The 12,922-nt window shown below is 46.3% G+C and overlaps 1 protein-coding gene across 1 annotated transcript; it reads right to left on the reverse strand.

Annotated features, from left to right (window-relative positions):
- Positions 1-8,861: 8,861 nt before the first annotated feature.
- Positions 8,862-11,289, reverse strand: LOC139354955 (uncharacterized). Its single transcript, XM_070999232.1, has 2 exons — positions 11,125-11,289; positions 8,862-11,070 (listed from the first exon to the last, which is right to left on the reverse strand). The coding sequence occupies exon 2, from the start codon at positions 11,048-11,050 to the stop codon at positions 10,199-10,201; it is 852 nt and encodes a 283-aa protein (XP_070855333.1). The 5' UTR covers positions 11,051-11,070; positions 11,125-11,289; the 3' UTR covers positions 8,862-10,198.
- Between the last annotated feature and the right edge of the window lie 1,633 nt (positions 11,290-12,922).

Below are 12,922 nucleotides of genomic sequence, written 5' to 3' on the forward strand. Positions count from 1 at the left end.
AGGCTTGGTTATGTAATCACAGGTTATCTCAATAAAGAAACCTCATCTGATTCGGAAATCAACCCTATTCTGATAGATGGCAGAGGGGATTTTGCAGGACCAAACGCTGCTTATGAGCCAACAAAAGATAAAAATCCGATGAATATAGAACCAACTTCTCATCTCAAACCTACAAGAAGGCTGACTTTGGTTCAACATTTCTAAACTTAACCAAGAAATATCTTAGTTTTGTTGCAGAATGTCCACATACCATAGACGTACCAAATGATCAAGTTCTACGAGTTCTACGACCGCAGTTGAAGGAAAGATCCACCTTAATCAATGATTTGTTAGGTGCTTCCTATACAATTCGGTCATCACGACTTAATTGAGGGTACCCCTCAATGGGCGGGGGAGAAGGTTCGTACCCAAAGGTACTCAACATGACCACACCCAACAAATCAAGCAGTAGCCAAGTTGGGAACAGTACCAGGCGCTCAGTAGCACCCACTGCATATGAGAATTGCTGATCAGCATATTATATGTCTCACTAACTCACCGTCTCACGGGCACACTGACCGGCCAATGCAGTCAGCACATTTTGCAGTGTCTGCCGAGCCAACTACACAAACTGCTACCATAATCAAAACTCCCTGACCTACGTACCTACTTTAGAATATAGCGTACTTCACTAAATCAGTTATCAACGCATCTCATAACTCCGCGGTTCTACTTCCTACCTCTGGGAATAGAGCTCGTAATACACTATCTCCACTAGCAGCTAACATACGTTAGCTCAACCTCAGCGCAGTTCTGCATCGCCTGTGGTCCGGCATCGCAGTAACCTTCGTTACCATTGCCGTGACGCGATCGTCTTGCCAGCAAAGCATCCCCGTGCCAGCGACAAGTGCTCCTTTCCCCCTTGTCACGCGGTGTGACCCGGAAGTGTCTACTTCGGTTAGGCACAAACACTCGGCTTGAGACGAAAACCGACAATGACGACGGGTGCGTTTTGATCCAATGAAGAGTGAAATCCGAGTCCGTCCATAGGAACACTTTTGTCATCGTAAAACTAAGCACGATTGTAAAGATCCGCTAGTGAGCTGCGCACAACTCAAGGCGGGGTAAAGTTTTCGTCTTGAGGGGAGCTATTTGGATTTTGCTGTCAATAAAGATACTTTTAAACCTTCAGCGCAATTAGTGCGAACGTAGATGCACGCTCTATATGCTCGTATGGAAGCGTCAGCGAAACCATATATTTCTGCCGGGACTTTGGCGTCTGTATGAACGAATCGCGATACCTTGATTTTGGGCAGCTGCAACAGCGTTCCTGAAAGCTTCCCAAGAAGTCTGCAGTTGCATCGGCAGCGAATCGTCCCAGGCTAACTTTCAAAGCCACAGTTCCTGCAACAACATTTTTGCCCTTGTCACTAGAGGACACAATAGGACAAGCGGATAAAAAAGTCGGGCAGTCACCGACAGTGTGTTTCGTTTTGTCGCACGAAGATCCAGGAAAGAGTCACCGTAGTAAACTCTCTACGCTTTATATAAATAGTTCAGTTTTTGAGGCCAATGTTATTGTACTCACTGAGACCTGGCTTAACCCATCCGTACACGATAGTGAGATTTTGTCTAATAACTTTTTTGTTTATCGGAAGGATCGTCAGACCCGTCGAGGAGGAGGCGTTCTTATTGGAGTCAAATCCAATTTAACTTCTGAGTTTGTTGATATTTCTGAATCATCAGGTATTGAATTTATTTCCGTAAAATTATCTTTCCCAAAAAGAAACATTTTTTTAACCTGCTCGTATATATCTCCCGGCTCTGAATTTAACGTGTATCTACTGCACCTGTCCGCCATACATTCTATCTCCTTGTTGCTTACTGAAACTGACCAACTTATTGTGCTTGGTGACTTTAATCTTCCCAATATCTCTTGGTTGGAGAGTAAGGACTCATTGGCAATGATTCCTAGGATGCAAAATGATTTCATTGATGGTCTTGTTGAACTATCTTTGCAGCAAGTTAACAGGATTCCCAATCATATTGGTCGCCTTCTTGACTTAATCTTTGTTTTTGATAGTAGCGATGCTGAAGTCAGTCGTATTTCGTCACTATCTTTACCTGAAGATTGTTATCATCCTACCCTTCAGCTCTGTATTAATGGATTTTTTAATAATCCTAGGACTGCAATAAATGTACAGCCTAGTTTGTGTTTTAAGAGGACTGATTACGGCAGACTAGTGGAATCTTTATCGACAGTAAGCTGGTCCTTTCTAGTTGACCTTCCTGTTGATGATGCAGTTAGGCACTTTTATGAGATCCTTTACCGTCCATTTGAAGAACATGTCCCTCTTTCCTCCATGAAGAATTCTTACAGCTCTCCATGGTTTACCCGTCAACTATCTTATCTGAAGAATAAAAAAACAAGACTATTTAAACGTTTCAAAATATCCGGCTTACAGACACTTCACCAAATATAGCTCAGCTAAGGTGGAATTTGTCCAGTACAATACTGATTGTTACAAAAATTACCTGGCTCGTTGTAAGCGGTATTTCAAAAGCAATCCTAAGCTTTTCTTTTCTTTCGTCAATTCTAAACGAAAATCTAGCTCTCTCTCTCTTTCTCAATAATAAGGTAGCATCTGATGATAATGATATTTGCAACTTATTCGCAGACTTTTTTCAATCCACTTATACGAAATGCAATAATGTCATTATCAAAGATTATCCATACCCGCTACCTCATTTGGACTCTATCTTCAAACCAGTGATTGATGTATCTGATGTTCTTCAGAGTCTTAATACTCTCAAGCTCTCATTTTTACCGGGTCCTGATAGAATACCACGTTGTATACTTATGAATTGTTCATCTTATCTTGCTCTTCCCTTAACATTGATATTTAATCTGTCCCTAAGTCAATGTAGATTTCCATCCATATGGAAGGAATCCTTTATTATCCCATTGTTTAAAAAAGGGAACAAGTCCGATATCTCAAACTATCGCGGTATTGCTTAACTCAGTTCTATTCCTAAACTTTTTGAAAAAATTATTACCTGTCAGTTGCAGCATCATTGCAGGTCTATTATTTCACCTTGTCAGCATGGCTTCACTAGATGTCGCTCTACTTCTACAAACCTACTTGAATTTACGTCTTTAATCACTAGAGGTTTTCTGACACATCATCAAACTGATGTGATTTATACCGATTTCTCTAAAGCTTTTGATTCAGTGAACCATAGGATTCTTATTTATAAATTGTCCCTTTTAGGTTTTCCACCCAACCTACTAGAGTGGATACTTTCCTACCTTTCTAATAGAACTCAAATGGTCTGTTTTAATAATAATACTTCCAAAATAATTAATGTTACTTCTGGAGTGCCACAGGGTAGCCACCTGGGACCTTTACTTTTTGGCTTAATGATTAATGATCTACCTTATGTTATAAAATCGTCAACTGTTTTAATGTATGCAGATGATGTCAAGCTATGTTTGTCCATGTGTTTACCTAATTCATATAATGACCTTCAATTAGATCTTGATTGTTTGTATACGTGGTGCATGATTAACAAGTTGAATTTGAACTATTCTAAATGTAACTTTATGACCTTTTATCGTTGTAGTCCATCTCTGTATTCTTATTGTATCGGTAATAACGCCCTTAAACGTATTTTTTCTGTTCAGGATCTTGGCGTTCTATTTGATCATAAACTTAGTTTTAAAGACCATATATCTACTATAACTAACAAAGCCAGAAGTCTCCTGGCGTTTATGAAGCGCTGGTCAAGGGAGTTTGATGATCCATACACAACAAAGCTTTTGTATGTTTCTCTTGTTCGTTCCTCAATGGAATATTGCTCGTGTATATGGTCACCTCAAATTAGCTGTTACCAAAATATGTTAGAGTCCGTTCAAAAACAATTCCTTTTATTTGCTTTGAGAGGTTTAAGCTGGGACACAGGAAGTCGATTGCCCTCTTATCATGCGAGGTTGCGCCTGCTGGACTTACCAACCCTGAACCATCGTAGAAAGTGTCATGGAGTTATGTTTTTGCATAAATTAATTAATGACTCTCCCTTCCTTCTTAGTTCCCTCAACTGGAATGTACCCTGTAGAACAGTTCGTCGTTTTCGTCCCTTCGGGTTCTTTGTGACGACTATAATGCACTGTGTCACGTCTTACTGTTTGATAGCCCTAATGCAACTAATTATGATAAACTTATGTATTTTCTATCTTCCAATAATTTGTAAATTTCTATGTTACTAGCCATTCTATGTGAGCATGTATTTTAAAACTGTCTATTGTTATGTCGTCTTTTTCCATGTCCGCGATTTCGTTTACTTGCCCAAATCGGTTTAGGGCTCCGCGCGTAACAAGCATTGCTTGGTGTCGTAAGGGCCAATTGTTTGTACTGACCATAGTGCATCAACGTCCAAGTAAATGTAAAAAATGTAAAAAATGTAAAACGAAGCAGCGTCGAATACAGCTCCTCTTGAATGGTGGGGCCTACTGTCAATATGTCATTCAACGCGTCCTGCGTCGATGTACCGCTCGAGGCGTTGAATACCTCTCTCAACTTTGTTGAGGTGCTTTAAGGTCGCAGCACGCATTGGTGCGGAATGAAATAGTGCGGACTATCTGGAATTTTATTATCAGTGAAGGACATGTGGCCCATGGTTACAAATTCTTCCATGAATTCAAGATACATTTTTTTTTTATGATGGATCCTTGGACAATCTCCTTTTAAGCGACAAAAATCTACGTTTCGCAACTTCAAAGGATAAACCAAGAGTATTTGGGCAATCTTTGGGTATATTTCTCAAAGTGTTGCTCACAAAGCTGCTGCTAAGGTGTATGGACCTTGGCCTTGGGTGGCAAGTCCTCCACAGACCAGAGTTTCAATGGTGTCGATTGACTCCAACACTTCCTCCTGGAAGCTCAGATGTACCAATTTTTCTGTGTCTTTTATTTTTTCTGAGGCACATCTCCCTGACACTGTCCAGCCGAGAACTGTTTTTTGTAAAATGGGAAACTCTGCCCCTTGCTATATTTGGCCGACTGACAACAGTTTAAAGAACGAGTCTCCGCCTATAAGCAGACCTATTTTCTGGGGCTTGAAGAAGAATGGATCTGCCAATTGAATATTTTCAGGCACCCTCCAACCGCTGGTGTTTACCGTTTGATCCGGATGATAACCAGAAATATTTTTTAGAATGTAAAATTTGGATGACAACTGACTGCTACCCACTCGCGACTTGAATATCGTGTATATTTTCTAGGTTGCTTGAGCGTAAGTTCCACCAATGCCCCGAAACCTCAAACACACGTCCTCTCTCTTAATCTTAAGTCTCTGAGCGAGCTCATCGGTCACAAAATGTACTCGTGAACCAGAATTGAGCAACGCTCGAGCCAAAACTACCTCGCCACTTTTTGTTTGCACGCTCACGATGGCTGTGGCAAGAATAACTCTATCCGATGCAGTCGCATGCAAAACTTGCGAAGTGGATGGAGTATTCTTTAAGAGCGTGGCCTGAGAAGGAGGTGGCAACGCGAGATTTGAATTCGGCGAATAAATGTGAAGCAATGTGTGGAGTGACTTACACACTTTGCATCTTTTCGATATGCATTTTTTTACCGTGTGGCCCTTTCGAAGGCAGTTAATGCACAAGGGCACCCTTTTTGCAAAATCAAATTTCCTACTTGATGTTCTGCTAAGTTGCAAAACAGACATATCAGGATCAGGATCGATGGCAGCGACAAACGAAAAACTCCTGATTCCATTCTTCTTAGGATAAGCCTGGCTCTGCTGAACAATTTTTGTCTTGCACTCTTCTTCGGCAACCATATGTTGATAGCGCTTGTTCAGGGCCGAATCACACTCGCTTCAAAGAGGAACCGATGTGTAGACCAGCTGTTCTTCCCACTTTCTTTTAGTATACAGACTTTGCCCATTACTAAATGGATTAGGATGGCATTCGTGATACGTTTGCCATCCCCAATGGACAAAAGAAAATCGTACAGCGCTGTGACTGTGTCGAGGTTTTTCAAGGCAGAAGCTGATGACTGGGACATTTTTGGCAAATTAAACAGGGTCGATATATTGTCAAAAAAATGAAACAATCTTTATCGTACACCCGCTTTAGGATACCCAGGGCCTTTGGATAATTATCCGCGGTGACTTGAAATGCCCTGACTTTTTCTAACACGTCTTCAGCCAAACACGTGTCATCTTTGTCAACAAACGTTTCGAAAAGGCTAATAAAATTTGTAAATTCGGAATGCTTTTCGCTGAAGTTTGGAAGAGCGACGCTCGGCAAACGGCATTGGGGTCGCACACCCGTTGCCGGCGGAGCGGAATTGTCAACGCTTCTCCGCCTTGTTTCTGCAATTATGGAAATTTGCAACGATTTTACTTTTAAGACAGTCCCATCTTACTCTTCGCGGTACACATCATCTCCATCTTTCGCTTCGACTTGATTTTGAATGATTTTCAATGTGCTTATCTAGGATTTCTAATCGGCATTATAACTCAACCGTATTTAACAAGAATCGACCCTCATTTAAATATCTTGGCGTTCGCTCTATAATTCTCATATATCCATCTCGTTGGTTTCTCAACTTTTCCATTTCCTTGTTACCAATTTCTGGTTTCGGCATTTTTTTAATATTTTTTTTTTATTATTAAGTAATTTTTTATTTTTATAAAAATTAAAAGCCGAACGCAAGCAGTGTCGGGGAGTTATTTAATGAGTTAAATCAATTTAAAGAATCCTATTATTTTAATAATTCAATCACAATAATATGCCGAGCGCACGTTGTGCAGGGGAGCGCACGCCAAGCTCAAGCGATCGAAAACGAAAACGACGAAAGAGAACTCGAAAGAACGAGCCGCGCTGTCAGTGTGTAAGTATGTGTGTATGGCTGGCGGCTCAACGCAATTCAACGCTACAGTTTTGATGCTAGAATAAAAATTTTAACTGAAATGTATTGTTCTATTCAATACCTATCGATTGACCCAAAAAAAAGTTTGCCACGCCCACTCTAACGCCCACAAACCGTCCAGGCCTGTGGCGCCCACAATTTTCATGCTAGATAATAAATTTTAACTGAAATGTATTGGTCTCATTAATACCTATCCATTGATCCACGCCCACTCTAACGCCCATAACGCTTAAATCTGTCTACCGCCGGTAGGCCGCGCATTTCAATCTCTCTTCGCTGCTTGCATATCTCCATTTCCCTTTGGTCCCATTAGCTGAGTAACGGGTATCTGATAGTCGAGGTACTCAACTATAGCGTTCTTTTATGTTTTTTATTTACTAAGTTACAACTTTTCCATAATATCGACTTTTAATCAACTGTTCACAATTAATTGATTGTACCGATCTTCTCGGATGCAAAAACGGACTGCCTGGCCAAGGGCGAATATCTGATAAGAAAACCTCGTTTTAAGAGAATTGAAGAACTCATTAAGAGTTGGACTCAAGAGAGTCGGGAAATTTGATGATCAAATTCTCTGCTCGATTGGTAAACGGATTACGCTGCAGTTTTTTAGCTCGCCGGGTGTTGACCGGATGCTTGTGTTTACATTAGCTGTACCCAGCTTAGTTTATGTTAGAAGGACCGCGGCGCAATTGAATCTTAATAATGAACTTCAACTGAAGTGGGGGAGCTAAATGGGATTCTGTACACAGAGAAAATTATGACGTTCTCAAATTGAGTATTTGTATTCTCATTTTAAGGATGTACTCAAATTAAGTATAGAATTTGTGGAAAATACTCATGTTGAGAAAAGTTGAACTCATTTTAAGAAAAATAACTTGAATTGATCACAAAATTCTAAGTTTGAGGAAATGTGTTCTTCAATTTCCATCTTAAGAATTAATATTCTCAATATGAGTAACCGATATACTCAAAAATGAGTTGCGAATTCTCATAAAGTATTCTAGAGAATTCCGTTCTGCGAACGAGACGAGAGATGAGCGGCCTTTATTTCGTTGCGTATATGGTTGTCTCTCTCTCATTAATGGGTGTGAAAAGTGGTGCGCGCCGCATTTGTGTGACTGTCATTTGCCGTGTGATTTGGCAAAGTGAAGACGTGCGCGTAACACAAAGCTAAAAAAGTATTCTAGTGAATTGGACATTCGTGCGACCCTTCCGTATCTCGAGGGTAAGTTTTTTAATTTAAACTGTATTTATAATGCGCTAAATAATAATACAATTAACAAACACTGCCAAAATATTGCCAAAGCGTGTACATTAATATGTATGTGTGTGCGGTTGTAAGTGGCGTGAAGCACGTGTCTAGTTTTGTTAGTTTCAATGTACACTGTACATACAGCTGTGTTCATTGAAATAGCAGTGCTTACGACCTACACGTTCACATTTGAAAAATACTATTATAAACACAACTTTGAGACCAAATTAAGTTATAAAAGCTTAATATATTTATTTTTAAATAATTTAACAACTTGTTCATTGTGAGGAGTTGAATAACTCCCCACAAATAGAAGCAGCAGCAGATGGCCGGCCGCTTACCAGATACGCGGCGAATTCGCGTAGTAACGGCGCGGCGGGGAGAACGAGAGAGTTTGGAGACCAAGGGTGGAGATCGAGAGAGTTTGGAGACCAACGAAGGAGAGCGAGAGAGTTTGGAGACCAATGACGGAGAGCGAGAGAGATTGGAGACCAAGGATGGAGAGCGAGAGAGTTTGGAGACCAATGAAGGAGAGCGAGAGAGATTGGAGACCAAGGATGGAGATCGAGAGAGAATGGAGACTTCGCGGGCAGAGCAAGAGTGCCGTGAACTTTGGACCGGGAGAGGAAGTGCCACATCTCGACAGTGGAGCGGCACACAGGCGTGCCACAAGCGGCACGGGAATCAGCGGAACATCTATTGGAAGCGCTACATAAAGGACAAGTGGGTCATCCAGGAGGCACGGACTTTGGACCCAGAGTGGAGAGATCCAGCGGGCCGTGCGCAAAAGGGAAATAACGGTGCGAGTCAAGCCTTCAAGATCAGTCAAAGTACCAAGTGAGCAATCAGTCAAGCAAGTAATCTACGAGGGAGCTACAACCAAGCGAGTCGTCGGAAGCAGCGCCGTGGGAAGCATAGAAGGAGCAAGATCGCCACGTCGAGACGTTCGGGATTAGGACATCAGGAATCTCCGAATTGAGACACAGGTGGCTGAGTTCTGAAAGGCACCACGCGGCTAAGTCAAGGCGTTTGTTTTCTAACTTTGTCACGACCACACCCTGGCGAGTCGCCCGGCGGGTCTGTCAGAGACAAGCAAAAGAGTCCTACGACGAAGAGCCGTCAGCTTGGGGAGGAAAGTTGTCTGCGACCCAGCGTACCTTGCCCGACCAAGCAGGACCTGGTGTGACGGACGAGCGGTAGATCGATTTGTGGTTTCGAAAGGCGTCAGCCTGGAGAGCCCTGCGATTACCGGCGAAGTTCCCGAGCAGCGACCGCCCAGCTCCCCGAGCGCCAGAACAACGAGATACTGGCCAGAAGACAGCGCAGAGGACATCGACAGCGACGCCAGCAGACATTTCCGGCAGCCACGTTACCATCGCCGCGCGGAGCTCATTGGGGAGCGCAGGAGCGTCGCGGACGTCACGCATTAGGGTGAAGCCGGGTGGAACGTTCGTCTGCGCTAGGCGTAAAGCGAAGTGAACCGCTAGACAGCCTCCGGGCGGCAGCCTTGACTGTCAGCGCGAACTGAGCAAGAACCTAGCGGGACCGTCCGGGACAGAGCAAGGGACAGTATTGCCTCGAAAGGCGTCAGCCTGGAGAGCAAGGCTTGTTCACCCTAGTCTGAGAACGGTGACGCTTCCCTAAGCCCACAAGGCCGAATTCTCTGCGGGTCTAAGGCGCAACAAGCGACCCCGAGGCAACGCGTCGGCAAGCAAGCAGAGGCGGCCACTACGAGCGTCCCGAGACCCAGGATCCAGAGGAGGACGAGTCAACGCGACGAGAAGCCAGAAGGAGGAGCACCAGCAGCCGGCGGAACCAGAACAAGGAGATACAGAAACCAGCATAGCCACACACCCGCTGTACCAATACCACGAGAATAAATCCCACTGTTACCATTTGAACACTTTGTTTTCTCACTGATCTACGGGCAATCACGTCATATAAATTTGGTGGGACGAACACACAATCTTTTGAGCTAGCCGCACGAATCTCGTAGCGAGCAGACATACAAAATCAGTTCGTTACATCTGGCGCCCGCCGTGGAGGCCGGCCCGGCCACCCACGCCGCGATACGCGGAGCCACGACGACCTGAGGAGCAGACGCCGAGCGAGGAGTCGACCGCGCAGCCGATGCCGCAACCGGAGGAGGAGGACGTCCACCAGGCAAGGGCGGACGAGCCGTCGGTGGTGCGGACGGAGGTGCCGGCCGCGCACGTGAGCCACAGCACACGGGCGTTCGAGGCCGAGGGTATGCGGTGGCGGCAGCAGACGGTGACGTGGACGTGGCCCGAGGGGCCCGCGACAGGACCGACGACGGAGGTGCCCAGGATATGGGAGGAGGGGGCACCGAAGGTGAACCCTCGAGACCCCCGGACGAGGAGCCGACAGGATGCATGGGTCCCGCCGACACCAAGCACGGGCCCGCCAACACCGGCGACGACGGTAACGACGGGGGAGGCGGAGTCACCGGAGAAAGGACCATGGGTGTGGCCCGAGCCACCGGCCACCCAAAGGCCTCCACTACAACGACAAAATTCGACGCCCGGATCAACGCGCCCGCGGCCGCAGTTCATGCGGCAGGTATCGGCGCCGGAGGAAGGCGGTTGGCGCGAGGTCGCCAGGAGCGAGTGGCCGGTGGGCATTGAGGAAGCACCCGCGGTCGCGACGGCACGGCGGAAGGGCGGCAGGCGGTGCGTCCTGGTCTGCGATGGCGGGAGGAGATACCGGGTGAGGCTCGGAGTCGCGGGCATCCGGGTTTTCGCACAATAAATAAAAAAAAAATCACAAAACAACACAAGGGTTTTCCAAAACAACAAGAGAAGGGGTACGGGGCCCAGAGTTGGATTGGGGTGGCTGGAAGAAGAACGGGGCATGCATGGGCCACTCCAGCAACCTGTAAGTCGAATGGTCTTAGTCCAGGAAGAAGAAATGAACGCCAATTACTTACCTGCTGTCCCGGTTGCAAAGTGAATGCGAAGTCCTCTCCGCACCCGCTCTCGAGAGCTGCCAAAATGGAGTCCGATGCAGCCGATAGAGGACGAGTGAAGGGCGAGAGAGGACGAAAGGAGAGAGAAGGATAAGATGAGAAGGAGTAGAGGAAATGTAAAAGGAACTTACCCATGAAAATTGCAAAATCACCACGAGCCAGGGAAGGGGGCGCCTCGATAGGCGATCGATTGGCACTGGACGATAGTGCGATCGATGGGCACACGACAATGGAAATATCGGCCAAGGTGAAAATATCGCAAACGAGCAGGTGGCAACGCCGCACCGTCGGTATCGATATGCGAATAAATATCGATCACGCACGAATGGTGTGACCAGGCGGAGGAAACATGAAAAGGAGTGAGACGCAGCAATGAGCAGCGAGCTGGTGATCGATAGCCCAGGAGTATCGATGTCCCAGTGGGAACACAGGAAATATCGGCGAGGGAGATTTAAAGTTGCTACGAGGAGGATGACCCCCGCTGTAGAAACTCAAGGGAGTTAAGAGCGTCGAGGGAGCATCGAGGGAGCAACGAGGGAGCGCCGCGGGAATCACAAGGACTCAAAGGCTAGGATAAGCAAGGAAACGCCGGAGAGTAGGAACCAGTCTTAAATGTTTCCCGAAGTAAGGGGGGAATGTGAGGAGTTGAATAACTCCCCACAAATAGAAGCAGCAGCAGATGGCCGGCCGCTTACCAGATACGCGGCGAATTCGCGTAGTAACGGCGCGGCGGGGAGAACGAGAGAGTTTGGAGACCAAGGGTGGAGATCGAGAGAGTTTGGAGACCAACGAAGGAGAGCGAGAGAGTTTGGAGACCAATGATGGAGAGCGAGAGAGATTGGAGACCAAGGATGGAGAGCGAGAGAGTTTGGAGACCAATGAAGGAGAGCGAGAGAGATTGGAGACCAAGGATGGAGATCGAGAGAGAATGGAGACTTCGCGGGCAGAGCAAGAGTGCCGTATGCAGAAGAGGATAACGGAACTCCACTGGACTTTGGACTCTCCCGTGCACTTTGGACCGGGAGAGGAAGTGCCACATCTCGACAGTGGAGCGGCACACAGGCGTGCCACAAGCGGCACGGGAATCAGCGGAACGGCGGCAGTGGGCGGAACATCTATTGGAAGCGCTACATAAAGGACAAGTGGGTCATCCAGGAGGCACGGACTTTGGACCCAGAGTGGAGAGATCCAGCGGGCCGTGCGCAAAAGGGAAATAACGGTGCGTGGAGGCCCTATATAAGGCCGCAGAGCGCTGGCAGCTGGATCAGTCGATCAAGTGGAGTCAAGCCTTCAAGATCAGTCAAAGTACCAAGTGAGCAATCAGTCAAGCAAGTAATCTACGAGGGAGCTACAACCAAGCGAGTCGTCGGAAGCAGCGCCGTGGGAAGCATAGAAGGAGCAAGATCGCCACGTCGGATTAGGACATCAGGAATCTCCGAATTGAGACACAGGTGGCTGAGTTCTGAAAGGCATCACGCGGCTAAGTCAAGGCGTTTGTTTTCTAACTTTGTCACGACCACACCCTGGCGAGTCGCCCGGCGGGTCTGTCAGAGACAAGCAAAAGAGTCCTACGACGAAGAGCCGTCAGCTTGGGGAGGAAAGTTGTCTGCGACCCAGCGTACCTTGCCCGACCAAGCAGGACCTGGCGTGACGGACGAGCGGTAGATCGATTTGTGGTTTCGAAAGGCGTCAGCCTGGAGAGCCCTGCGATTACCGGCGAAGTTCCCGAGCAGCGACCGCCCAGCTCCCCGAGCGCCAG

The sequence above is a fragment of the Drosophila suzukii genome, unplaced genomic scaffold (assembly GCF_043229965.1).
Source record: "Drosophila suzukii unplaced genomic scaffold, CBGP_Dsuzu_IsoJpt1.0 scf_5, whole genome shotgun sequence".
NCBI classification, from domain to species: Eukaryota; Metazoa; Arthropoda; class Insecta; order Diptera; family Drosophilidae; genus Drosophila; species Drosophila suzukii.

Excerpts from the sequence above, each read along its gene's own strand:
- LOC139354955 (XM_070999232.1), bottom strand. The coding sequence starts at position 11,050 with ATGCCCCGTTCTTCTTCCAGCCACCCCAATCCAACTCTGGGCCCCGTA.